Consider the following 27,567-nt stretch of genomic DNA (forward strand, 5'->3'; position numbering starts at 1 on the left):
CTCCGGTGGTCACTAAAGGCCCGATATGCCCAACACCTACTACTAGGCGTCTAGCTGAAAAATCTACTGCTAGGCCCTCTAACGCTGTGGTAGACAGTAAGTCTACCGATAGACCTTCAGACCTGTTAACTCACGCCGAATCGGTGGAGATTGAAGACCGTATCGTGAGAATTACTTCGGCGGTTGGCCTGGTACCTAGCACGTCGAAACGCATGGGTCAGGCCGCGCACAAGTCTAAAGATGCGCCATGGTGCCCCGATTCTTGCGAAACCTTACGAGGACAGTCGGGAGCCTCTTTCTAACAACCTTGGAGACAAATTTCAATGCCAAGGGGCGGAAAAAGACGTTTTTCCACCAGTGGGCCCTTCTGCTTCCTCTAAGTGGACAAGGGAGAAATTTGAAGGGTGTATGGATCGTCTTGAAAAGATTATTTCTTTTTCTGAACATCCTTCCCCTAAGAGACCTCGTGGAGAACCTATTTTTAAATCAGTTCCACGTGTCCAAGAACATTTTGACTCTTCAGCCCTCGGTCCCTGTCCATCATGAGGACGTCGTCCAGATGGACACTTATCAGGAAATCTATAGTGAAGAAGACCCTTCTTGCAGGACTACAATGAGTACAAGGCAGATGCCATGGACAACTGGGAGGAAACCCAGCAAGTGGAAACAGAACCATGGACGCTCCCCATGCAAGATCAGGACTCTGATGTTCTATGCCTGGATTCTCCTCCGTCCACCCCGGCTCGCCAGGCCTCGCCTGTACGATGACCAAATAGCCTTCAATGCCATCTTAAGGAAGGAAGATCATTTTCAGATCACTACTCAAGAGGCGGTACCCGAGCACGACTTTGTGGAGGACATTCTCAAGGAGAAACCCCCCTCAAGCCAAGCCATTCCCCTCCAGTATATTAAAAGAAGATTGGCCCCCTCCCTGGTGACGCCATCTCAAACCAGGGCAGTGAATCCAAGAGTGGAAAAGCTATTTTGGCCAGCCTCTTTGGACCCTCAATATATTAAAGGGCACGCCACCCCCTGACTCCCTGTTAGTGACTACCACCAGGAAACGGGCAGGAGTACCCTTTGCTACAGGGGAGGCACCTCCGGATAAGGAATCCAAGAGGTTGTACGCCCTAGGTAAGCGTGGTACCCTGGCAGCCGCATACACCATACACACAGCAAATTACACCACGCTGCTGGCGATTTATGCAGACGCTCAATGGAACCTGGTACAGGAAGGTCTCCAGGAGGTTTCTGAACCCGTAAGGTCCAGGCTTCTTACCATTGCGGCCGAAGGTAGACGGGTAAACCAGAATATCAAGAACACTCTGGACACTGCTGAGACAGCAGGCAGGTCTCTGGTCCAGGGCACTTTACTCAAGCGGCACACTTGGCTTTGTAATTTGGGGTTCAAGACTGAAGCTCGGTCTGTGTTTATCAACAAACCCATCGAAGAGACCAATCTCTTCGGGAAAGCGGTTGATGTGCTGGAGACGGCCAAAAAAAGAGCACGAGACTCTTAAGTCATTGCAACAGATAACTCAGAAACCTTCCCCCCCACGCCAAAGGTGAGGTGGTTCTCGTCTATCCTTTCGAGGGCAGTCCTGTGCAAATCGGAACTACAGCACGGAAAACTATAACTCTGGACAAACATCCGGAAGCCCCGCCTACTATCCGCCAAGGGGTCTGCGATGTAGCAAAGGCAGAGGCCCCAATCCCAGAGGCGCCGCAGCCTCTGGTCAGAAATGACCATCAGATCCAGGTCCTCTCCCATGTCAACCCGATCGCGAGGCGTTTAACATTTTTCCTCACGGCATGGGAAGGGATAACCTTAGACCAGTGGGTTATAAAGACGGTCACCCACGGGTACTGCGTGGAATTCATCCAACCACCACAGTTCAGACCACCACGCTCACAGCGCCTTTCACCGGGCCATCTGCAGATCCTGAATCAAGAGGTGCAAGTACTGCTGGGAAAGGACGCCATAGAAGCCGTCCCTATTCTTCAGGTAAACAAGGGTATTTATTCAGTGTACTTCCTTGTACCCAAAAAGGACCTCACCATGCACCCTGTTCTAGACCTGTGCCCAGCAAACACATTTATAAAACCTCAAGTTTTGTATGGTAACGCTTCAGGAGGTGATCCCACTGTTGAAACGGGGGACCACATGGGAACATTGGACATGAAAGATGCATAATTTCATATTTCAATGTTGCCAGTGCACAGGAAATTAAGGTTCATGATAGAGGACAGGCATTACCAATTCAAAGTGCTCCCCTTCGGCATCGCCTCCGCGGCAAGGGTGTTTACAAAGGTCCTGGCAGTAGCGGCGGTACACCTGCGCAGACTGTCCATCCCGGTTTACCCTTCCCTCGACGGCTGGCTCATAACAGGGGACTCTTAAGACACATGCTTTTTGAACACCCAGAAAACCATATACCTTCTGTTCAGGCTGGGATTCTCCATCAAGAACAAATCCAGTCTTGTGCCCAGTCAAGTAAAACAATTTCTGGGGGCTCTTAACCGGACGAATGACGGCCTCGTCTTCCCCTCCAAGAGGGTTCAGAACATGCTTTTTCAGATCCCTCAAGTCCCTCAAGTCAGATCCCGCCAGTCAGGGGGTGACGGTACGCAAAGCCATGCGTTTGCTAGGGATCATGGCGTCATGCATATACTTTGTTACCCATGCGCGGCTGCGCATGCATCCCATTCAAGAGTGGCTCAACAGCCAGTGGTGTCAGGCCAGCGGACAATGGGAAGATCTGGTAGTTGTTTCACCATCCCTCATTCTCTCTCTGCAGTGGTGGTCAAGGGAAAACCTCTTGAAGGGGAAAACCTTCACCACCCCTGCAGTGGAAGCCACTCTCATGACAGACGCATCCCTCACGGGGTGGGGGCCTCACCTGCTTCAGCAGACGGCGCATGGAGTGTGGTCCCCACAGGTAGCATCCAACCATATAAATCTACTGGAGCTATTAGCAGTGTTCAAGGCATTGTAAGCCTTTCAAACGCAACTACAAGGGAAGACAGTGCTGGTTCTAACAGACAGCACCACAGCCATGTATTACCTGAACAAACAAGGTGGCACACACTCTCCAGGGCTATCCAAGCTGTCCCAGAACATTTGGATGTGGGCTCTCAAACACAAGATGTTCCTACTGTCGCAACACGTTCCAGGAGAACTCGATCTTCTAGCGGACGTGCTCAGCAGAGATTTCCCACTGTCCGTAGAATACAAATGGTGTCTGCACGAAGACATTGTGTCCAACGTCTTCACAGAATGGGGCTTCCCAGAGATGTACCTGTTCGCTACTCAGGAGAACGCCCAATGCTAAGACTCCAGGTACCCCAGAACTGCTCCAAGAGGAACGGTCTCTGGATAATATCAACAAAAGGTGGTGCTGTGGTGGAAAATACCAGTGATTAAAGCTTTTATGGAAGAGGTTAAGAGGATGTATCCTCCCATTTCTCACGCAGCTCCTGGATGGGATCTAATTGTGGTTTTAACCAGACTCATGGGATCTCATTTTGAGCCAATGCATAAAGCAAGTCTAAAAGATCTTACTTACTTACAAGACGGCCTTCCTAGTGGCTATCACTTCTATCAGAAGGGTTAGTGAACTACAGGCCCTTTCGGTTCTAGACCCTTTTGTGACAGTCCACAGGGATAAGTTAGTTCTGCGCACTCACCCCAGGTTTGCGTCTAAATTCATCTCGAAGTTCGATGTGAACCAATCGATCGAACTACCTACTTTTTTCCAGAACCCCACTAGTATGGCCGAAAGAAGCCTACACACACTAGATGGGCGCAGGGCAGTCATGTTCTACCTGAAAGAACTAAACCACTGAGGAAAACAAACCAATTTTTCGTTTCAGTGGCAGCTGGTAGAGTAGGGGATCCTGTCTCTAAATCAGCTATCTTAAGGTGGATTGTCAAATGCATCACACTGTTCCGCTCTTGCTAAGTGAGAACTGCCCTTCAAGCCTAGAGCACACTCTACTCTGGGCACTGGGGCTTCCATAGCATTCATTGCAAATGTTCCCCTAGAGTCCATTTGCAAAGCAGCAACCTGGAGTTCTGTACACACCTTTCATTGTACCTTGTTGTTCTCTGTAATTGTAACATAAGCAATGCGGCCAGATGCCCTTGGGCCAGGCGCGCTCTATAAATAAAACAAATACCTTTACAAAACACTATTGCCTAGACACTCATTCTAGGTCTGATTCTCAGGTGGGACAAGCAGTACCAAGTCATCTTTTCTCTACTGTTCCTTCTCACAACCCACCTCCAACTCCCGGGTACTGCTCGCTAGTCTTTGCACAGCGTGTGATTCTAAGCAAATTAACAAGCATCAGAAGACCTGCATTACTCACCGTAATAGCATTTCTGAGGATTGTATCTGCTTAGATTCACATGCGCCCTCCCTACCTCCCCGCTCGGGGTGGAAGGAACGTAGACGCCTTACTACTTTCTCCTTTCATGTACTCACTCACAATAGCCTTCGGCTCCCTCCTGGCAGAAAAAATACAATCAGGGGGGCCTCGGTGCGTGAGGGATTTTGGGTACACTACATGTCACGATAGGCATAGTGTTACAGACACGCTTATGCCGACGTCCCCTTTCTGTCCCTGAAAGACGAGATGCAATACTCTGTGGTTACCACTTGATGTCAGACCATATGCACAGCATGTGAATCTAAGCAGATACAATCATCAGACATGCTATTACAGTTACAGTGAGTAATGCATGTGTTGTGTTTTTGTGGTTTGCATTTTGTTTTATCTGAATGCATTGTGTGGGTGTTGGTACAGTAATGCAGTTCATAGTTGTGATGACCGGCGATAAGGTTGTATTCTTTATGGATAGATTGGGTACCTCCTTTTGCACGTACCTAAATAAACGAAAACCCCTAGCATGTGTAGGACATTACCATTTAAATTGGTCTTTTGGCCAAACTGTAAATGTTTTGTTACTGGGTTTTATACTGCACTCTTCCGTCACTTGCATAGTCTTTTAGTTATCTGGTGGTTCTGAAATGGAAATGAGTGTCCATATTTAGTGGGAACAGAGGGAAAATGGCAGACACTTTGCTGTTGAGTAAATGCATGCAACCAAAACTCTTTAAGGGTTTTGTGTCGAAAGGGACGCCTTTTTTGTTGAGGGTGCTAGGTTGTATTAGCCAGGACTGTAATATGCAAGTTGGCTGGAAAGCTGCCATTCTGATGTATTTTGAGAGGGGTATTGCATTGCCTAGTGTGCTGCTTTGTTGCTGTTTTTGATCCTAGCGGTTCAGAGCTTTGGGGATGTTAGGCAGAATCCTGTGCAGTTCCCTAGGGGAACACTGCAAAAAGATTAAGACTACAGGAGCAGCAGTAAACCCAATTGGTAGCAGTCTGCACCACCCAGATTTACCTGGTAGCTGTGGCTGAGCAGTCAGACTTCTCTCAAGAAGAGTTGGGCAGTATGTAGAGTAGGGCCAATAGGGCCAAAACACAGTAGAGCAAACAAACACTGACCAGAGCTTTGTATAAAAAGTATATAGTTATTTATTTAAAAACACACTTGAAGTAATATACCCGCACTCATCAGTAAAAGCAAGTTAAAACACAATCAGGTAAAGTATACACACCTCCCTTAATAGCTATCAGACAAGTCATGGTTAAAGCACATTATTTGGTAAGACAGAAGTGAGCGCTTAACCTAGATGGCACTCCCAATAGTTTAGGTTAGAAAGGGAGAGAAAAGGCTGAGCATAAAATAAGTTTCCAACACTTTTTAAGAGGCAGAGCAAAGGGAAGAAAGGCAGGTTATACTGTAGAGCCAAAGTTCATAGGCCAGGTCCACTTTAAGTGGAGCAAGCGCAAATGCGGCCAGGATTACACGGTTTAAAGTGCACTAAAAGTCTTTGCAGAGTGTCAAAAAGGAGTTGGAATAGTTCAAGAAACAAAGTTTAAACAGGTCTGGGGCCAACCCAGTATAGAAGTCGAGGATTTAGGGGACACCTTGAGCACTGTAGAAAGGGAGGCCAGGCAGGACACAGTACCTTAAATGGGAATGAAGCTCCAGCGGGGGCAGTTGTTCCTGGCAGTGGTTGCAGTTCGTTGTTCCAGCCAGAGGAAGGGGGGATCTTGTCGTGGAGGAAGTCTGGCGTCGTGGCACTGCCCAGGGATGAAACCAGCCGCGGAGTTCCCAATTTAAATGGTGATGTCCTTTTAATTCGCGGTCAAAAGTGGTGAGCTTGGCTATCCTACCGCCGGGGTGCTTGGCATGGCTATTCAACCAAGTAACGCTTCTGGGAACGAAAGAGGGCAAACTGGTTGGTCCCACCAGCTCAAAGGGGAGAAGACTCTCCAGCAGAAGATCTTCCCTGTCGTCGGCAAAGTGGTGAGTTCGTTGCAGCAGGGCTTCACAGGTGGTGTTGTCGGGTTGCAGGTGGCTCAGCTTATTCCTCGTCGGATTCTTGGGTCCTGTGGCGACTTATGAAGTTCCAGTCCCAAAGGCCCTGCTTTTATGCAGAAAAACCCCCATTCATCAGCCTAGCTGTCAAACACACATTCTAAGTGGTGAGCCGCCCGGCTCACCACTGGGCCAATCAGAGTAGAGTGTGACTTGGGTTGCTAAGGCAACGCAGTCCAGGGTGCCAATTCCCCCCTCCACCCTTCCTGTGGACCCCAGACAGAGTGGCACCACTTGGAGGGCTTCTGTGGAGAAGCCCGCCAAAATAGTGGAACAAAGGGCTCGACCTTGGTCAGAGTTACAGAGACGACACAAATGCCATTTTAGAATCAAGTTCTGGCAAAAAGGCTGATTTAATATTAAATAAACCAGCGGTATCTTTAACATTGCACCAAAAAGTGGTGCGTTTAAAATGAATGGGAAAATCCCATAGAGAATATTCTGGTGGAATATTTTGCGTAGTAACCACTGCCACCAGCCAGAAACTCGATGAGGGGGGACGAGACAGTGCCCCCTCGAAAACAGACCCAGGGGCAATCGAATTACCCCTTACTAGTACTTCCACAATATGATGGTTTGTACTGGTTCTGTTCACAATTTTGGACTAGTAAAGCCAGTGGAGACTTTGCATGCCCTGGGAGACAGTAGTCAGATGATACCCTATGGAGTAAAAAGAAACCCCATAGCCCATAAGCACATAACAAGTCAAAGGCATACCTCAAATCATGCCTAAGAGTGGGAGTAAAAGAGTCTCACTCTTAGCAGGAGAAAAAAACAAACCCCAAAAATCCAGCAAAGCTGTTGGGGACTCACTAGGTTTGGGAAATTAGCCTTTTAAGAGAATTCTCCCTAAAAGGGGATCAGGGAGCTTAGTTGAGTTCCCAGTGCATCCATTTAATGATTGATCTGGTGTGGTTCTGTCAGTTCGGTGAGGTGCTCCTTGGATGAAATCTTGCTGGGGAACCTGGATTTCATTGTCTTTGGAGGCATACATAGTGCAGCGACTGTTCTGAAAGAGTGGGCGAATACAGGACGGGGAAGCACAATAGCCATCAGTGGATTCTAGGTGAGCAGTGGGTGAGATGGGTCCAAAAGACCTCATAGTAGGGATGCACAGAAACAAGTCATAGAGGGTAGATTCCTGGGGCAGTAGGACAGACTCAACATTGGCACGGTCCCAGTGAGATGAGCTATTTAGATCAATGCCAGTTGGACACCTGGGTGCCAGCAGGGCATTATTTGAAACGGTTTACCTGGGGGGGGGGGGGGTAGTAGGGCATGAATTGCTATTGGATACCTGGATGCAGTTTCAATAGGGTTGAGAGGAGGCCTTGGATGTCGTCCCTTCTCCACTAGGGGGTGCCCATTTCCATGAATACAGGAAGGTGAGGGTGCTACCAGATAGTGCCCCTGGGCTTGGTACTCTGGGGGCTGGGGGGGATCTCATGGGGAGGAATCCCCCCCCCCCCTCCCCTGTGGGACTAGGGATGACAAGCTGAGAACGCAGTATCCATAACAAAACTACACAACTCCTTTACCCACACACTCCCCATCCTTGATACCATCTGCCATGTGGTGTTACACTTTAGCTACTTCTAGGAAAATTCTATGCTGCTCATTGTTTAGTTGTGATTTAAGTAGGGCAAAGTCTTCTGCAGATTGCTCATACTGACACATGACGTTTTCTACTTCATTCATGGCTAATTCTGCCTCATTTGCTATGAGTGACTGTCGAGTGGTTCTTGGCTTCCTGTCAGAGAAGGTTGACTGCTTTCAGGAGTGTCTATATTTAGTTTTGCTTGAAGTTCTTCGTGTTGGCGTTCATTGTCCAACATGTTTTTGTACTGCGTAAAGTTTATATCTGTTGTAGTGCTTTCACTTGCATTGAAAGCATTTTCATAGGAGGCATGGGTGTCTAATAAATCTTCTTTTCTCCATGGTTTAAAAAGTTGCAGTAGGGCCATGTTGTACAGTTCTTTGTGTTGAGATTTTAATGACTGCTTTATATGATTAATCAGGCTGCGTTTGGGAAGTTTAACCAGGCTGCCCTCACAACTTTCAACTATGTATTTACCTTTTTTTCTCTGGTTGAATGTTATTTTTGTATGAGAAGTGTTGGGCTATGTGGTATAGGCACATGGTTTCCAAAGTAGTACTCCTGTTTGTGTAGTATGTCCAATAAGTTTTTCAAAATGTCCTGGCTGTTGGGATCGTTTTTGGCTATTGTTTCTATGTCTTGGTATGATTTGAGAACTCTTTCTGGATGCAGCAGGACCAAGGCTTAGCCAGACTGTGTTCAGATTTCCCATGTAAGGCGGTGGCGGTTAAATGGTCTGCGGCTTCATAACGGCCACATTCTCTATGGGAGAGCATTTTTATGCCAAAGATGTACAATTTCTGTGAAAATGTTTTGTCAGATGATATGTCATCCCAGAGGTCTTTCAGCTCTGTTTTCTCTGCTTTGGTTAAGTAGGCTGTGACATGTTGTGCAACTGCAGTGGAATTGTCTGCAATGTACTGCACATCTATATTTGCATTCCATAGGAGGATAATGATTGCATTGTGGTCATTGATGTACTTTGATGCTTTGGTTCTTTTTATGGAGTATGTGTTAGGTGATTTGCCCTTCACACTGTGTCTAACCGAAGATATGAAGCTGTTTACTTGTCCTGTTGCTGAAACTATTCTAGGGAAACCAAAGCTGCATTTGGTGTAGTATTTGCCTTTGTTTTTATAATTGCGCCGACAATACTTGCCACACTTGTGTCTTTGAAACTGCAAAATTTGTGCATATAGGTCACTATGCATACTTTCTGAAGAGATTTCGCAAGTGCCATATTTGTGAATGAACTGCAAAACGGTTGCATCACAGTCCTGACCAAATTTAGGAGCATATTTAATCCACAAACATGTGGATGTGTGGTGCTGTTCTGGCTCGATATTCTTTTCTCCAAAAGAAGTGTTCCACTTCTACGAGGTCAGGAAGTGTTTCATTACAAATGAAGTGCAGCATGGCAATAAAGCGATGATGGAAGTACCTTGATACATTTACAGGTTTAAGAGAGCAGAGTTCACCTGATGTTTTCATGTCTATGCCTGCTTTGTTTTCATTTGCTATGCGTAGGAAAGCATGCAAGTCTTCCCATGCATACTCTGCAGAACTTAGTGACAAACCATGTAGGCGGGCCAAGGTGGTGTAGCATACACCGTACATCTGTGTGCCGTCGGAACCAGTATTCTTTCGTACCACGCATGTTTGCCAAGAGATTTGTAATACTTGACTGTAAAACTTAATCTTTCTCTTGCATCTTTTGGAGTAGCTGCGTAGCAGACATGTTTTGAAAATTTAAACCTTTTTTTAATAGTTGTGCAACTCCATAAACATAGAGTTGCTAGTTCACTTTCATAGAGGAGGTGGCATATGTATTCCACGTTTTGTCTGAATCTGGGGTCTTCAGAATACATTCGTTAAGAGTGGTATTCTGATGCTGTTATTTGTGTGCATATTTCATCGTACCTTCCAACTTTTCCAGTAGGAAAAAGTAGAGGAAAGGCTTGTGCTTCTACACTTTTTTCCCATATACTGATTGGAGATCCTTTGGCTTGCCACATTTGATATGTTTCCAGTGCATCGTCTGTGGTGTCTTTGGTGTGCAGAGGGTGAATTGTATAGTGGTCTAAAATATTGGAGGCTTTAGTAGGATCTAGAAGTTCAAATTGGCCAGTTGCTGAGGAGTCCTGAATTATTTCAGTGATTTCTCTAAGGTTTTCATCAATGTTTTTCTTTGTAGTATTGATTGTTGTCTTTAACATATTGCAGGGCTTGTCTAACTTTAAATCCACTAGTTGCTGCCAAATTTTCTTTTGTATTTACACCATTCACTAGGATAATCAAAGATTTTTCTATTGGCCATTGCACTCCTAAAGTGTCTACATTTTCTTTGAGATCTAATGGCAAATAAACTACTTTGCCACAAATGCCTTTCAGTAATTCAGAGGGAGGCACTTCTCTGTTTTTGGTTGAAGTCATATTATTGCTTGAAATGGGTATACTGTTTGGATTATAATGGTCTCATTACAAATTAAGCTGTTGTAGTGTTTTTTGGCAGTGTGAATATTTCCAAGTTATTAACGATAGCCGGTGAAGGCATTTGGTTATTGTCAAGTTTTGCAGTGCAGTGTGTGCACAGTATTGCAGGGTTAGTAATGTCGTCTTTGTTTTCTGCTATAAGGTAGAGAACTAATAGGAACCATTGGGATCCCTCATTGTCTTCTATTTTGTACATTATATCTAGTTTCGTGCTTTCTGTAAAAAGTTCTGCGACAACACACACATACTTGGTTTGGTACTTCAGCAGATGTGCTTTTAAACTTTGCCATTTCTTTTTTTGTACGTGTGTAATAGAAGGTTGACCTCTGCAAGGTTGTTGCTATTGTTTTCTAAAGTTACTGGATTTTTGTAAGTGCTCTTCAGTTCTAAAATATTTGCTTTGGGTGTGGTGTATTTCTTCGAGCAGTTCTTTGGCTGTACCATGTAGGAGAATGTCATTTAAATGCTCCAGTACTAAAGCAGGACGTTTTGCATAGTACAGTTTGTGAACAAGATTTCTTACAGCAGAATGGTGAGTTGCTAACATTTTGATGTGATGGAAGGTGCTTTTGCAAGCAGATCCAGAAATGCAGGCTAATGAATGTCCTCATAGGTATGTGTATTTGTGCACTAGACATGAATCCATAGTTTTTTAATTTTTGCTTTGTCTTTGGCTTTTTCATACTGATTGAGGAACTGCTGCACGTTACACAGTGATGTGCACAGCCTTTTGTAGATGGGGCATATTGTTTCGGTGGAATGACGAGTTGATAAGTTTGCTGGGGATAGTCTTGAAAGCATTGTTTCTTCTTCCATAATGGTATGGTCTACTTTTCATACCCTCGCCCACTGCTATATGTCAATTTGGATGATTTGTATGATTCTTCATTGAAATATGGCTATGTGCTGGTGGTGTGACTCCACTCACCTGTAAAGATGTTTCCAAAGGTATCCATGCTGATTTTGCATTTGTTGCGAAGTACTGGTTGTAGTTTATTAAATTTTTGGTGGTTTAATACTGTTTAAAATTAAAATAAATTTCCTTTTGAGGAGCATTGCACTGTCTAGGAGTGCTTCTGGGATCATTTTCCTGCGGTAAGTTTTAAGGGTTGAGTGTGATTTCTCCCCTGTATTTAGAAGTTTCTGAAGGACTGTGTGGTGGGACATTTTGGGTAAAATATTTTGCAATGCTTACTTGTGGCTACATTACCATTTGTAGGTGCACTGTTAGCACCAGTGGTAATTGCAATCTTCTTAGTACATTTATTTTTATTTTGAAAGAGGATATATAGTTTCTTCCCTGTTAGGTGCCTCAGGTTTCCTGAGAGACTGTATTAGGTGTTTTGTTTGAACTTTCTGTACAAATTCTGCTAAAGGCAGATGGCTATTTTCTATGCTTTTAGTTTTATCTGCTTTATTTAGCGTCATTTTCTACTGAGTTACCTTTTGGTAGGCATTCTGTAGTGTCTGTTGGAGAAAAAAGGAAAGTGTGGGATTGGAGGTTGTGCAATTAATTTGTGCACTGTGCACAAGTGTCTGAATATGAGGGTAGGCATACATATATAGAGGTGTGTAATGGGCTGTTACTTTAGGTTGGGAAGGCTGTAAGGTATCTGTGTTACTATACTGGCGTTGAGATGACAATGGGAAGTGTGCACCTGTTGAGGTGCAATGAGTAAGAGTGAAGCAAATGCTGATGGGTTGATATAGTGTAGACTACAATACAAGAACACTGCACTGTCTGAGTAATGGGCAGAACACTGACAGTATTGCACTGACTTTGTTGGATGTTGAGACTAGGATTCTTCTGGGTATTCTTTTCCACTTGAGACGCCACTGGCTTTCAGAAGAGTGGTGTTCACTGCAATTGCGAAAGAAGGAAGTACAGATGTGTGTTAATGCGTAGTAATTGCACTTGGAGAACGCATTATTTAAAATTGTAGGAGGATGTCTTGGCAGGAAGAGTTAGTGTGTATGTGAAATTGGACTGCTTTGTATATGAATGGGGAGTTTGAAGCATCAGCATTGTTGCTAAGGGGGTCAGTGGTTTATTTATACGTGTGCCCCATGGGGTGCACTTTTGCAAGTGTGTTGCTGTAGCACTATTTTGTTTGGAAATTGATTAGTGCAAGTTGTAGTAGGGTGAGAAAAAGGCTCTGAAAAAAGTACAGATTGGAAAGGAATGTTTTTGTGTGTGCAAAGGAGAATGTTTTTGTGTGTGGAATTGCATTAACTTTTCTGTAGATGGATGCTTGCTACATGAGTGAAGAAATCATTTCAGTTGTTTATCCACATTTACAAATGGCACTGTTCTTAACATACACATACATTTCTTTGCTTTTCAAGTAATGGTGCATTCTGTGAACTGTGCAAGACACCCTGTTCAAATGCATGCAACCTATGTACTTGCTATGCTTTGGTAAGATGCATGCAGTTTCCTTTCTGTGTGCATTCTAGGAATTTTATAGCACTTGTGTTAGTGGGGGAAGTGGTTTATAAAAATGACAGAGAAGAGAATAACAGTTTGCACATTACAATGGGTGATATGGGTAAATAAAAACTTTGAAAGCACATAGCATTGTAAGTGCCACTTGATGATAGGTGATGGGACAAATGACTGTATGCTTTTGGAGTAGGTTATGCAGTGTAAGTGGCAGGTACCCTGTTCACAGGCATTTATTAAAGAGTTGCAAATGTACTATACAATGGATGAATCTTGAAGCAGAAATATTGGATAGATTTACAGTAATTTTTGCTGGAGGTGCTTTGCAGTCACAGGAGACCTGTACTCGGAGTGTTGAACCGTACATCTGCAGTGTTGAACTGAGATGATAGTTAAATGTAGAGGTCTTGGATGTGATTGGTGGCTGGGTGTGTGACTGCTTACCAGTAGCCAATGAGAGAGTGCTGTAAAGTGTAAGTGGAAAGGGAAGAAGGACTGCCCCAGTGTTACGAGATCCGCGGACACTGCGGTAGTCCGCAGATCACACGTGCTGCATCCGGGGCTTGTCAGCATGCTTGGCATGGAAATGGGAGTCTACTATGGGGATTATCCAATCAGGTGTGCTTCACAGGGAGGGAGGGTTGAACTTTTTTCATTGCTGTTAGTTGTATGGTGAAGATCCCAGGATATTGTGTCTGGGTACTTGGTGATAGGTGTATTGCTGATCTGGAGATGAATGCAAAATTCAGAGATGTCTGCAGATTTTGGGATTCCAGGCATGGAGGTTTTGTGGTGGAGTGTGTCTGGACGCAATTTGGAGGAACTGGTTTCTCTTTGTTGAAACCTGTCTACGTTTGGTAGTCCAGACATTTTGTTGGTACACTGTGGAGGAGAACATTTTGAGTACATCAGTGCCCCAGGTTTGATTCCTGTTAAGTCCTTCGTGGATAGACTAATCAAAATGTTTCCATGTGCAAAGGTGGGGTTTTCTGAAATATTACCAAGAGCAGTATGGGACCAACCAAATGTGTTTAATCCACAGCAAAATCTTGAAAGCATGCTTGTGAATAAAGGCCTGGGTGTAGTTATGCAGCATGTAAATATGTTGATTTAGTTCCAATGACAACATTGTCTGCCTTAATATGCTTTTTTTAATGCCGATGGATTTGTGTTTTCCATTTTGGGCAATGCTTGTTTTTTCCAGAATCTGAGGGATGCTGTTGAGAGACTGATATAAGGAGGAAAGGAAGATGAGAAGAAATACCTCACCATGGTTGAAATGTGTTCTCCCCCCGACACCCTCACCCCTGCGCAATGCACGATCTGTCCCGTTCTTTTGAGGATGGCAGGCATTGAAATGGGACTGTGGAGGCCAGTGGATTGGTCAATAAGGTTTTGTGGGTGTGGTGTCCAAGGAGAGACTGGCAGAAGGTCTGTTTGGTGAGAGGAGTCCAAACTGGCGATTAATTTTTTCTCACATTGCCCAGAGACCGATGTAGCTTCATTCTTCATTTGGTCCACAAATGGAGAAAGTGAGGCGCAATGTCAACAAGGCTGTTTGTGCCTTTTGAGAGATGTTGGCATGTCCTCCTTCCACAATGAAAATATTACGCTTCGTAGCGCAAACATTTTTCACAGAGATGGAGTACATCTTACTGATGCTGACAATCGGCTTTTTCTGCGAAATATCCAAAATGCATTGTAAACCCTTTTGTAAGTATACCAAGTTTTTTCCAGTAGGTTTTTTCCACTTCAACCCTTCAAAAAAACAAGCACCACAAAAAGGCCCTTTTCACAGCCACTACTTTGTCCCAGAAAAGAGTGCAATTTTTGATGCTGCCACCACCCACATTTTTCTTTTTTTTTTTTAGAAGTCTGCGGACTACCATGCTGTCCGCTGACTTCACAGGCTGTGCAGGGGCCTGCATCATTTCATTGGCAATTCCATTTTATTTTTAAACTATGAAAGGTTATTAGTTTCCTGTTTTTGTTTTATTTTTTGGGTGGGTTTATATAGAAGACGCAAGGAAAGGTAGGGAAGGCGCACCAACCACAGGGATAAGAAAGGGCAGGTGGAGGGAGGAAGATGTTTGGTGGTCTTGGTTAGGTAGGAGGCAGTATTTCTCATGCTCCCGGACCGAAACCTCAAAAGCACTTCGAAGTTGCCCCCCCCTGCAGAGTACTGCATTGCAGTACATGCACAATACAGTGACCCTCGAAAGGTAAGGGTCTGCTGCGGTGCGTATGGCCTGTGAGGCTGTTTCAGGGATCTGTTGCACCACAGGAGTGTCCCGAGTGGTGACAGGAGCTGATATCGAGCATGCTGCACAAGAACCCCACCTACTGCCTTGTTTAAAGGGGACGACCCTCCGAACTGCCACTTTGTGGTTCGACCTCCGGTGTCACCGCATGGAGGTGGTGCCATAGCTATACAAGCATGGTTTCCCCGCGACTGGCACTCAGTGCATTTCACATTGTTTGCACAAGCTTTGGCCATATCTCCAACGGTGGTAAACAGCCTCCACACCCAAGACTCCCGCTGTCCCCAGGCAATGGGGACTTCCACTACCCTCGTTTTGATCCCTCTCTACATCACCACGCATATTCCCCCTCCACAGGCCCTTGGAAAGGTGGTGGTGGTGGTGAGGTTGGGGGTGCTGCAGAGGCAGTAGCAGCAGCCAGGGCTGCCATTAGTATAGCACAGCTCCAAAAGTAGTACAGCACAGCAGAATTGAGCAGGAAGCAATTCTAGCAAGGAGCAATCTGGAACACTGTTCTGGCACAGCAGCACAGCAGCAAAAGTAGCAAAGCAGATTTCAGCAGAAAGCAATTGAAACAGCAAGGAGCAATCTGGAGCACTGTTCTGGACAGCCAAAAAACAGAATGAGGAGCAGGTCTGGGTTGTTGCCCTTTTATAGGGGTGCTGGGGAGCGCTTTGAGGACAGCCGCGCTCTCCGTGGACACTTCGAACCCCAAAGTGGGTTCAAAGGTTGTTCAGATCGCCAGGGGCTTGGTCTGGGAACCTCTGCAGGGGTGAAGTTTCACAGTAAAACACCCTGGATTGCCTAAAAAAAGCACTTTTTTTCTGTCCGCAAGTAAGGGCCAGCACTCAGCGTGGGTGCGGTTACATGGTGACGTCGCAGACATTCGTGGATGGGACGACTCTCTGTAGGACACCTATTGCGCAGGATCCATTTTGCGCATGTGCATAGGTGTCCTGCGGACAGGGTTGGGCTCCCCAAACTAATTACGTCTGACACTTGCGGCGGACATTTGCGAACAGGCGCAGTGTTCTTAGGAGCCAGGGGGGTGAGATGCGCATGTGCCCAGGTGTCCGCCGGACAGGGCAGGGGTCCCCGAACTAATTAAAGGTGTCACAACTTTGCGGGCAGGCGCGGTGTCCTACGGACACCTCAATTTTGCTTAATTGCGGACAATCATGCACTCCGTTGACTTTTAATGGGCTTTTAAAAAAAGAAAACACACACTCACAGCAACAGTATATATAGAGAATTTTATTTACACAGATAAATACAACAATTAGGAAAGGTTGGGGTAGCAGAAATGGAGACATGTACAGGGGAATTGGGTTTTCTACAGGTTGGGAGGAAGGGATTTAGGTCTCATTGTAACGTCTTTGCTGACAGGGAATTTGTGGGGATGGTTGGCGGGGACAGGGAGAAGGATTGCAGGTGGGGCAGTGATATTTAATATTCTCCAGCATGGGGTCTGGCATGGATTCACATGCTCATGAACCCATGCTGGAGAACAACAGTTACAGGTAAGTAACTTGTTCCTTGTCCATGATATGTTTTTGTACAAAATCTTTTAAATCAGCAAAAGTTGTCATTAATTGATCGATATTTTCTTCCAAACTTAATAGGCGAGTTTGTACACTGACTAGGCTGTACTATGTAGTCATGGACTTCTGGATGATCTACTGCTTCTGGGGCATTCCCTTTTGGTTTCTGTATGTGCTGTTAAAGAAAAATATATTTGTGAGGTGCATGTGAAGGAATGTGCATTAATTCTTACTTTTTAAACTGTACTGTTTACCAATAGTGTCACCGTCTTCACTCATTTCATCCCGAGGGAAATTGCCTTCAAGCCACACCAGGGTGCTAGCCATTTCTGTGTAAAAAAAGAAATTATTTTGTAGTATTGCACACTGCACGAACTGTGCAGCTATAGGAAACAATGTAGTACACTTACCAGTTTGTAGTTGAGTTGTTCTGTCAGTACTTTGTCCTTGTGCTGCTAACAGTTGCTTTTTAGTTTCTGTGTAAAGCAGCACTGATGTAATACTGCTGGAAACATTTTCTTTTTGTTATTGATGCATTCCATTATGTTTCAATTGCACTGTTGCTTTAAGTATAGAGTTTGTAGACCTACTTAATTTTCTTTGTAACTCTCTTATGTGGTGCTTTTTCAACATTTTGAGTGTCTTTGTTGCACACTACAACAATGTAAACCCCAGAACTTTTGGGCAGTGTGGATGCTACCCGAGGTCCGCGGACAGTCGCATAGTCCCCGAACCCTGAGTTTATCAGTGTGGAGTCAGGGGGTTCAGTATGTTGTATTGTACATCTATACAAATTAAGGGTATCCTGGTAGAAACTGATGAAATTCAGTGAAAAAATGTTAAAGGGACGTTATGGTTAAATTGCGCTACTAAAAACCTATCAAATTCAGTGCAAACACTTTGTTGAAGGGACGTCATAGTTACTTTGGACTAATAACATCCTATCCATGTTATGGTTACAAGTAAAACCGAAAACCCCCAGAAATTCGCCAGTTATGGTAAGCTAAGCAACCATAACTCGCGCCACCACCGTGCACTGCAAGGACTAACACCCATGACATTAAAGATGACATCACATATGCATTTACTTTGCATAAAAAGTCTGTACAAGGGATTCTTATAATGTTGGCACAAAACTGTCTGGGGTCATTGGGAGAAATATCATGAGTGACGTAGTTCATTCAGTAATGCATTGCTATAAACACCATTGTATTACAGATTTTTTCCAATATAGGAACCTACTCATGTAGAAACACAGGCATTATGTGCAGCATACACCATAGAGGTGCAATATTCATAATCTTGCCCTGTTGGATGGTACCTTGATAAAAGCTTTCGTATTTGAGTTTTGTGTACTGCGAAACATGTAATAACTAGCTAATGAAACCCCATTTACTACATAATTGTAGTACTAGAGACAAAACATAGAGAGAGCACTATGCATAGAAATATGAAAATGTACAGGGAAAGTAAGCAAGAAAGCAGCCGTATGATTAGAAAGTGTTCTTCATGCACAGAAATGATTGCTGTGTTTTTAAGCCTGTTTCTTCCCCTATGTGTATGTAGCATATGATATGACTGGACCCTAACTAATGTAGTGTAAGAACACCACATGCAAATATGAGCATATACTGGGAAAGCAAAGTACATAGAAAAGCAGCAGTACTATAAAAGTATTCATAACTGGAGTATCTGGCAGTTGTAAAACCTAACTGGCAGTTGTTAAGAATTCCAAAAAAAACCTACAAAAGGCTGGTCTTCTGCAAAGCTGATAATTTTATGCATTTCTCTTAAACTTTGAAGGAAATGTCTGTTCTTACCACTTATGTTTACCAGAGATCTAAATGAATATGTAAAATGTGCACACTTCCATATGGCAAAGTTACCCAATTCTGAATTATTTGCTTTCCAGCAATATCAAACGATTGACATTATATTGCTTTATACATTTTCCTTGCGTTTAAGTATTTGGCTGAGCTTTGCAAAATTGTAATACTGCCAAGTATATCCCATTAACGGGAGCCAAATCCTACAACCGCAGCATGGGTTGTGTCTAGTTATAGTTCGGGTTTAAAAATATTTGTGATTTGGTATTGCTGTTTTTACAGTGCTAAAACTAAATATGTTTATCTTCAGTGATTGACTTTTTTTAATGTAATGTTCCCCTTAAATCTTACTTTATTAAGAGATAGCATTCAAAAGGCCTTGCAAGAAAATGGCTATTCAATTTAATAAAGTAGTGTTGTTTTTTTTTGTTTTTTTTTTCTGCAGCGCCAAAGAAATCCCCTGCCAGAGGTAGGGCAGGTGCTACTGCTTCTGCTGCTAGAGGGAGAGGAAAGCCATCAAGGGGAAGAGGCAAAAAGTCGGAGTAAATGGGCACATATATCACATGGCGTATTCTTTGTTTTAAATGTGTTGGTTTTATTTACATGTTGTTCAGAAAAGGCTGTACTTATTTTTGAAAAATAAAACTTTTTTAATGAAATGGTGGGCAGTTCATTTTTATGTGTTTTTGTGAGCATGTCTGTGTGGGCATGTGTATGGGAGTGTGGCAAAAATGCACACATGCGTGTGTGCCTACCTATTGGGTTGCAACCAAGATTGACCCATATACATGGAATTTGGAGGATTCTAACAATGTTGCATTCACTCAGACGTTCCTTTAAAAAAGTAGTGACAAGTTAATTTGGTGAAGCGTGAATATCCAGCTTATTTAATATATTTATTACTGCCCTTTAACATTTTTACTCTCCTTGGGACATACTAGAAGTTCTTATTTCCATTAGAAAGCATTAAAGTCCTGCTGTGAAATATTTACAATTGTAAACGGACACAGCCTAACTTGATTAGAAATATGTAACTGATGATCTTTCATGGCTATAGAAGGATACTCAAATCCCAGGAAGAAATGATGGGAATTTACTGTCGTATACACAACATACTGCTGGAGGTCCTCACCCGTAAAAATCAGGTTTATTACTTGAAACAAAAATCTGTATCTTTCGGAATCATTTTGATATTGTAAATCGGTTTTGGAAATTGTCACTTTGGAAGGGTGCTTTTAATTGTGATTAAAAGGAAGATTTTTTGATGCTCCACTCTTGCATTGCCAGCAGTGGTTGAAGGACGCCACTACCTTAGATCTCTGCCAGACGTAGTTTGGCAGAATGTATAGTTATCAGAGGGTTTCCTGTCAAATTCCCTATAACTTTGATAGTCCTACTTTTCCAGCATGGGGGCTTGCATGGATTCACATATTCATGAATATTCTCCATCGGGCTGGGAATCCTTAATTAAAAAAAAGAAAGCGGTTTCTTTTTAATTTTTTTTTTTTTAAACATTTTTATTATTTTCATGTATTAACATCAACACAATACACAAATTTGTCAAACCCCCTCCCCACCCACCCCTCCCTCTGCTCTGGACGTGAGGGTCCGTTTCGGTAGCTTATGAACCACAAATGTCTGACATTCTAATATTGTGCGGGCACCATTGTTCCATGTAGTCCGACCTTAGATACACCAGCACCGGCCTCCATTCTTTCATGAAGAGGTTCTTCTGATCCTGAAGCTGATGCGTTATTTTTTCCATGGTCACTTACGACCAGACCTTATGTAACCGGGAGAATACTAAAGGCGTGTCTTGTTTTTTCTAGTTCTGGGCTATAGTCGCCCATGCCGCAATGACTAGGCCCATGAAGCTTCTCCATTGGGCTTTGTGGAGTTTTTTTGCCTGTTGGTCTATGAGTCCGCAGAGCCACACCCATTCATCCATGTGGCCCGCCTCTGGAAAGATTTTGGCCATTTCCGCCTGCACCTCACTCCAGAAGCCCTTCACCACATCACAGTCCCACCAGATATGTCTCCAGGTGCCTGGTTCCCGACACCCTCTCCAGCATTGGTCCGACAGTTGCGGGTACATGGATTTAAGCCTCTCGGGGGTCTAGTGCCATTGCATGACTATTTTGAGCCACATTTCCCTTGTTTGAACCTCTCTGGTGAGTTTCGGGATTCTCCCCCATAGTTCTTCCCAATGCTTCCTGGTTATACCTTTCCCCAGTGTACCTTCCCATCTCTTCATGTATGCCCATTTGATTTCTTCTTCTGTCATGTTGATGAACCGATATAGTGATGACACCAGTTTTTTGTCTCCTGGGTTGGTTATTATATAGTTTTCGAAGGGTGTTAGGTCTCTCGTGGCCGCCTGGTATACCTCGGTAGTGGACAACCAATGTTTCAGTTGCTCATATTTATACCTTTCGACGTCCTTTAGGTTCCACATTCTTTTACATTCCGCAAAAGTCCTTAATGCATTGTCCTGGAACATCTCCCCGATTTTCCTGCACCCTGCTGTTTCCCAATTATCATACGCCCCGGGCTCTAATGCGGGGGGGGGGGACTGCGGATTCCGACAGATGGGTGTAAATGGGGCCAATGGGGTGGTCATAAACCCTTTCTTAGTTTGGGCATCCCAGGCGCTAAGAGTTGTTCTCATAACCTTGCGGATTCTGAGATTGGGGTGTCTATATTGTTTGTGTTTCCACAGGAGGGCCTCCAGAGGGGTCCTAGCAACCGCCCTATCTTGTAGTGCCCATATTGTCCTTTGGTCTTCACCCAACCATTCCTTCAGAACCCATAGCTGTGCCGCATAATAATATTTCTTAAAGTGTGGGAGTGCTAGACCCCCTCCTTGATTGGGGCTGTGAGGATAGCTCTGGCTACCCTAGGTGGTTTTTTGTTCCACACATCTCAATATGGTCTTGGACAATGCTTTAAAAAAGGAATCGGGGACTGTTACTGGGAGGGCGTGAAAAAGGTAGAGGACCTTGGGGAGTATGTTCATTTTAACTGACTGGATTCTTCTCCACCATGAGACCCTAAGCGGACACCATCTGTCTAGTTCCTTCTTCACCCTTGCCAGTAAGTGTGGATAATTATTCTTACATAACAGGTCGGTCTTATGTGTGAGGGTCACCTCTAGATATTTAATTCCCTCCTCTGCTACCTTTAGCCCATGAGAGCCCACCAATTCTGCAACTGTCCTCTTATCTCCCTCCAGGAGTAAAATATCTGATTTTTCCCTATTAATTTGAAGGCCTGAGATTACCCCGAATTCCTCCAGTTCTCTCAGGGCGTGGGGTATCGATCTCCCCGGATCTGCCAAAGCCAACAGCATATCATCTGCATATGCAACAACTTTATGTTGCTTGCCCGCCATCTCTATCCCCTTAACCCCTACCGAGTCCATGATCCTAGCTAGGAGTGGCTCTAGGAAGATGGCATACAGGAGCGGGGAGAGAGGGCAACCCTATTCGTGCCTCTTGAGATATGTACCCTCCCCGTGACTTCCCCGTTGAGTGCAATCCTCATCGAAGGGGACTTATAGTTTGCTTTAACCATATTTATATAGTGATCGCCGAACCCCATATGCTTCAGTGTCTTAAACAATATAGACCATTCTACCCGGTCGAAAGCATTCTCGGCATCGAGGGAAAGCAATGCAGCTGGTGTGTGAGTAATACCTATTTTTTCTACCAGATGGACTATTCTTCTTAGGTTGTTGTGTGTTTGCCTGCCGGGGATGAAGCCAGATTGATCTGTGTCTGAGGGCCGGGAGGAGGGGGGGAAGAGTCTGGCCGCCAGTATCCTGGTGTATATTTTTGCGTCCAAATTAATCAGAGCAATAGGGCGGTGCGAGCCCGGGAGAGTAGGGTCTTTACCTGCTTTATGGAAAACCAGGACTTTTGCCTCGTTCATAGTTGGAGTTATGTTTCCCTGGTCCTTGAAAGTGTTTAGTAGTCTTGTCAAAAAAGGTGCGAGTGTGTCGGAGTACTTTTTGTAAAAGGGGGCCGTAAACCCATCAGGACCTGGTGCCTTTGTGGACGGGAGATCAGCTATTGCCTTATGGACTTCTTGTTCCGTACTGCAGGAATCTAGTGCCTGTTTGTCCTCCTCAGAGATGGTTTGAAGGTGTAGTGATTGTAGAAACTTGTCTTGCTGGTCCTCGTCCGGGTGTTCTGTCGCATACAGATCTTGATAGAAAGCCTTGAATACCTCCCCAATGTTCCTGTTGCGTGTTTGTGTGTTCCCGTGAGTGTCTTTGACGTTCAGGATTGTCCTTGATTTCTGGTTTTCGCCAAGCTGTCTTGCTAGGAATTTGTATGCCTTGTTGGCCATGATGTAGTATCGTTGCTTGAGATATAGCAGGGACCTCTCTGCCTTCTTATTGCGCAGCATGTCTAACTGCCCTTGCACATGTTTCAATGCCTTCTTGAGAGTTCTCGTGGGATGGGCTACTATCTCCCCTTGAATGTCTGTAATTTTCTTTTCCAGAGTCCTTTCCCATTCATGTTGCTGCTTATCTTTGGCTGCCTTTAGTGCTGCACTGTGCCCCCGTGCTACTGCCTTGAAGGCTCCCCACACTGTCCCTAGGGGAACTTCTCCGTTGTCATTTTGCTTGAAGTATTCTTTAATTTTGTCTCCTAGTGCCTCTCCCATCGTCTGATCCTTTAAGATGTCAGGCGGTAATTTCCATTTCCAGAGGCCTCTACCCTTTCCTGGCAACTGGATATCCAGCCGGAGCGGGGCATGATCTGACAGTGCTATAGCCCCCATATCTATTGCCTGGATCATCCCCACCAGTCCCACCGACGCCCAGAAGTAATCTATTCTCGACATCGTGTTATGCACGTGCGAGTAATACGTGAATCCATTTGCTTGCCCCCTCTTTACCCTCCAGACATCCTGCAGCGCCATCTGCTCTATCTTTAGTTTAAGATGTTTTGAAGGGGGTCCCTGGCCGTGTGTCCCCCCTGTGCTTCTGTCCAGCTTTGGTTGCCAGGCCAGGTTTAGATCTCCCCCCAGTATTATCTCTCCCTTCGCGAATCCTTCTAATTTCCCCAGCATGTCTCGGAGAAATCAGTCTTGCCCAGAGTTCGGAGAGTATATTACCGCCAGGGTGAGCCAGAAACCCTCAATTGCACAGTTTGCAAATGCATATCTCCCTTCCCTATCAGCCAGCGAGTCCGAGGGTCGCCTCCAACCCACCTTTAACTGCAATCATCACCCCTGCTCTTTTATTGCCCGCATTCGCCTGTGCCCAGACAGTGTACCCTCTCAGGCAAGCCTTTTGCATATCCTGGGCCTTAATGAGTCTCCTGGAGGAGCAGAATGTGCGCCTGTTCCCTTTTTACCAAGGCTTCTAGCTTCTTCCTCTTCACCGGGGAGTTCAGCCCCCTAACGTTCAAAGAGAATATTGTGAGTTTTCCCATCGCTCTAGTTTACTGACTTTGCTTGAATTCCCCTGATTTCTGTGTTCCTTCCCCCTCTTCCAGAGTTTCCCCTCCCTATTTCCCCCAACGTTCCCCAACTTCCCCCAACATTTAATAGTAATACAACTTTGATCCCGAGGAGGGCCCAGGCACCTAAGGTTGCTAGGGCGTTGCGCCTATCGCTCCTTGCCCTCACTGGACTCGGGGTAAACTTTGCGGAGAGTCCTAAACCCCGCATTTTCCTCCGGCCTTGGGTACATTCCCGCCTGGCCGCCAGCTACTGATTATCCGACTGTCCTGTGTTTTCCGTTCACCCGCCTGCTCAAGTCTGATCGCGAACCAACATTGAAGCGTGAATATTTACTCCTATTTCCTTAGTGGGTGTCCCGCCGTCCCCCCACCGGTATGTTTTTTTTCCTTTTCCCCACATCCTCCCACCCCCTCAGTCTCTTGTGTGCCTCTCCCCATGCCCTGGCCCCATCGGTGTGCTCCTCCTCAGCTTGCTGGCCCATTATATGGAGACCTTCCTCACTGGTGGTCACTCTCCTCTGTTTGCCTTCCCGCTCAAATAGTAGCCCAAATGGAAATGTCCATTTGTATCTTATTTCTTTAGCCACCAGTTCTTTCATCAGGGGCGCCATCTGCCTTCTTTTTAATAAAGTCGCTGAGGCCAGGTCCTGATATAATTGGATTTCTACCCCATTCATCCTTATATGGTCTAGTTGTCTTGCCTTCCTAAGAATCTGCTCCTTTTGTGGATATGCTGAGAGGGCCGCCAGTACATCTCTCGGTCTTTCCCCTGGTGCCCCTGTTCTTTCCGGACCCACCCTGTGGACTATATCAATCCTAATGCTCTCCGCATCTTGTTCTTCTATTATATCTCTGAAGACTTCCTGCACCGCACTCTTTAGGTCTTTATCTGTCACAGATTCTGGCATATATTTAATGCGGATATTTGATCTTCGGGAGCGGTTTTCCAAGTCTTCACTCTGGATTTCAAGGTTATGGGTTAGTCGAACCAGCTGCTCCTGTGTTTCACAATTCTGAGTCAGTTCCTCTTCCACATTTTGCAGTGTTATTTCGAGGGTATCTGTCCTTTCCTCCAGTTTTGCCACATCTATACGCAGTTCTTGGACGGCCTGCTTCATTTCATTCCTCATTGTATTAAACTGTTCCTGAACCGTGGACATAAACTTGTCTTGTAGCTCCACGAACCACTCCCTCATGTCGTCTTTGGTTGTCCTTCGCTGTTGTCCAGAACCTCTGCTGACCGCATTTTGAGCAAGTTTGTGTCCTGAGAGGGAGGTGGCGGCGTTGGTTGTGAAGCACCCCCTTTCCCCTTCGCTCTCGACATCTTTCTTTTATGTGGGGTCCAGTCGTGGTTCTGGGTACCTCCCAGAGATCTGTGGCGAGGGAGCCAGAAACGCACTCCGCGGAATCCGGAGGGGTCCCCCCGTGGGGGTCTTGCCTTCTCTGGGTATATTGTGATCAGTTCCCTGAGAGTGGATTTAGTCCACCACCCCCGGGATCGCTGCCCCCGCCCTCCCCCACTGAGCTGAGGGAGTAGTGATGGTGGGGGGGGCGCTCCACGACCCGCACCTGGAACGTTGCTGTGCCCACAAGGTCTCTTACCATGGCACGCGGCTGAGGGGTGAAATGCAGGCGCTCTCACCTCTTCTCATGGTCTCCTCTCCTCCTCTCGGTGTCGTGGCCCTTGTTTTTAGGGCGCGCCCAATATCTCCGGCTGGGAGCGTGACCGGGCGTTGGTGTCGCCGAGTGAAGCGGCTGTCTGCTGGAGGGCTGCGGGAAATCTTTCAGTCCGCTGGAGCGGGGGAGGGGCCGCACCGCCCTCACCGCGCCGAGTCCTCGGGACACGGGCTGCCCCCACCGGGCGCTGCACGCAGGTCCAGGCGTGATTATGTTGCACTCTGCGATGTGTGCCCGGAGGGCGCAGGGAGGCCCCCGTCCGACGCCCCCTCTCCTCGTCCCGGCACCTTCTCCACCAGTCCTCGCCACCTCCCTCGTCGGCACAGCGGAGTCTGCTTCGGCGGGGGGACGGGCAGACACACCTCTCCGTTCGTTCTCTCCCCCTGGGGGGATACTGATTGTCCGGAGTCCGGCCGCTGGTGCGCCCGCCCCGCTTATGTGTTGTGGGAGAGGATCTTAATTAAATCCGGTCAGATTTCTGCATAAAAAGTGCTTTTTGTTGGCGGGCCGGCGGGAGCGCGGCTCAAACGCGACTTCTCCTGCCGGCGGCCATCTTGGAATCTTAAAAATTGTTTTTATTTGTTTGTTACTTACAGCAACTTTTGAAATATTTTTAACACAATAATACTAATAGTCACAAAATTACCCAATTACAAAATTAGAAGGCACATTAAGAAAATACAAATACATCAGCTTCAATTTACAAGTTTACACTAGGTTATAACACACCAATAACTAATATTGCTACAATCATTTTTAAAATGCTAAGACATTAGAAAACCACAAAACACATAAGGAGAGCAAGAGAGAAAAAGGAAAATATTATTAATCAATCAAACCAACACAGTTACTATAACTCCTAATTTGTGTTGTTTTGTAAGAGGATTCAATTCAGCACTACAGCCAAGTCAACGCCTAGTCTAGAATACTGAATGAAAACCCTTATTGATATATCTTTATGTCCAGTTCATGCGTTCTGGATGACTACCCCTATATAACACCCCTCTCTCAGAATCCCCCTGACCCCACTGAGCCAAGAAGTAGTTCTGTTTTGCAAGTTAAAAGGTTTATTTGAGAAGTAAAGCAATATATATCTATCACACTTTATAATAAATTAATAATTGAATAGCACACTTAATCTGATATGATAAAGATTAACAACGGAGAATCTGGCACTAGCACACTTCTTGATAATCACTAAGGAGTTGACATGAAATGGATAAGGTAGCACACTGGTAAATAGGGACAGAAGAATAATGTGATAGAGAATGCTTTATAGAGTTCACATGGATGCAATGTTAAATGAAAGGCAGTACAGAAATTACTTGATAAGATTTCAGCAAAAGACAATGTAATCACTTTCTTGGACAATTCACCCCCCTCTTTATGCAATGCAAGGAAATGGAAGGAAGGCACACAGTTCTCAGAAATGCAATCAAATGTGATTCAGTTCACCCAGCAACTTAGACTACAGAAGTTGAAAACAAAGGCAAAATGCTTTAAGATGTGCTGGCAATGGAGTGAAAATATGTTAAAATGCTTTTAATTCCCTCTAGAGGTTCAGGGTGAGTGGTATCACGTTAATATTAGTCCAGGCTCACTTTAGCAAGGATCTAGGGTGTAACTAGCAGGTTAAACGAATTTCTGGCAAATGGGAGGCAAGCAGCAGCAGATTTTTACACGTGAAGAAATTTGCAAATCGCGGTAAAATGTCAAATCGCGGCTAAATTTGCAAATGCGCCGAGCGCGATTACAGAGGAACTACAAGGACTATCACTATCGTTTTGGGGTCCTAGGAAAG

General features: G+C 45.2%; 1 protein-coding gene across 2 annotated transcripts in view; it reads left to right on the top strand.

The window, feature by feature from the left end:
- Window positions 1–19,274, top strand: part of VRK1 (VRK serine/threonine kinase 1) — a 351,956-nt gene extending 332,682 nt beyond the window's left edge. For both annotated transcript variants that reach the window (XM_069637723.1, XM_069637725.1), the window contains exon 13: window positions 19,061–19,274. In XM_069637723.1, the coding sequence (XP_069493824.1) occupies window positions 19,061–19,161 (101 nt within the window). In that variant the 3' untranslated portion in view covers window positions 19,162–19,274. The remainder of the gene's footprint in view (window positions 1–19,060) is intronic.
- Window positions 19,275–27,567: the final 8,293 nt, after the last annotated feature.

Source organism: Ambystoma mexicanum, chromosome 14 (genome assembly GCF_040938575.1).
Source record: "Ambystoma mexicanum isolate Mex_15411 chromosome 14, UKY_AmexF1_1, whole genome shotgun sequence".
NCBI lineage: Eukaryota > Metazoa > Chordata > Amphibia > Caudata > Ambystomatidae > Ambystoma > Ambystoma mexicanum.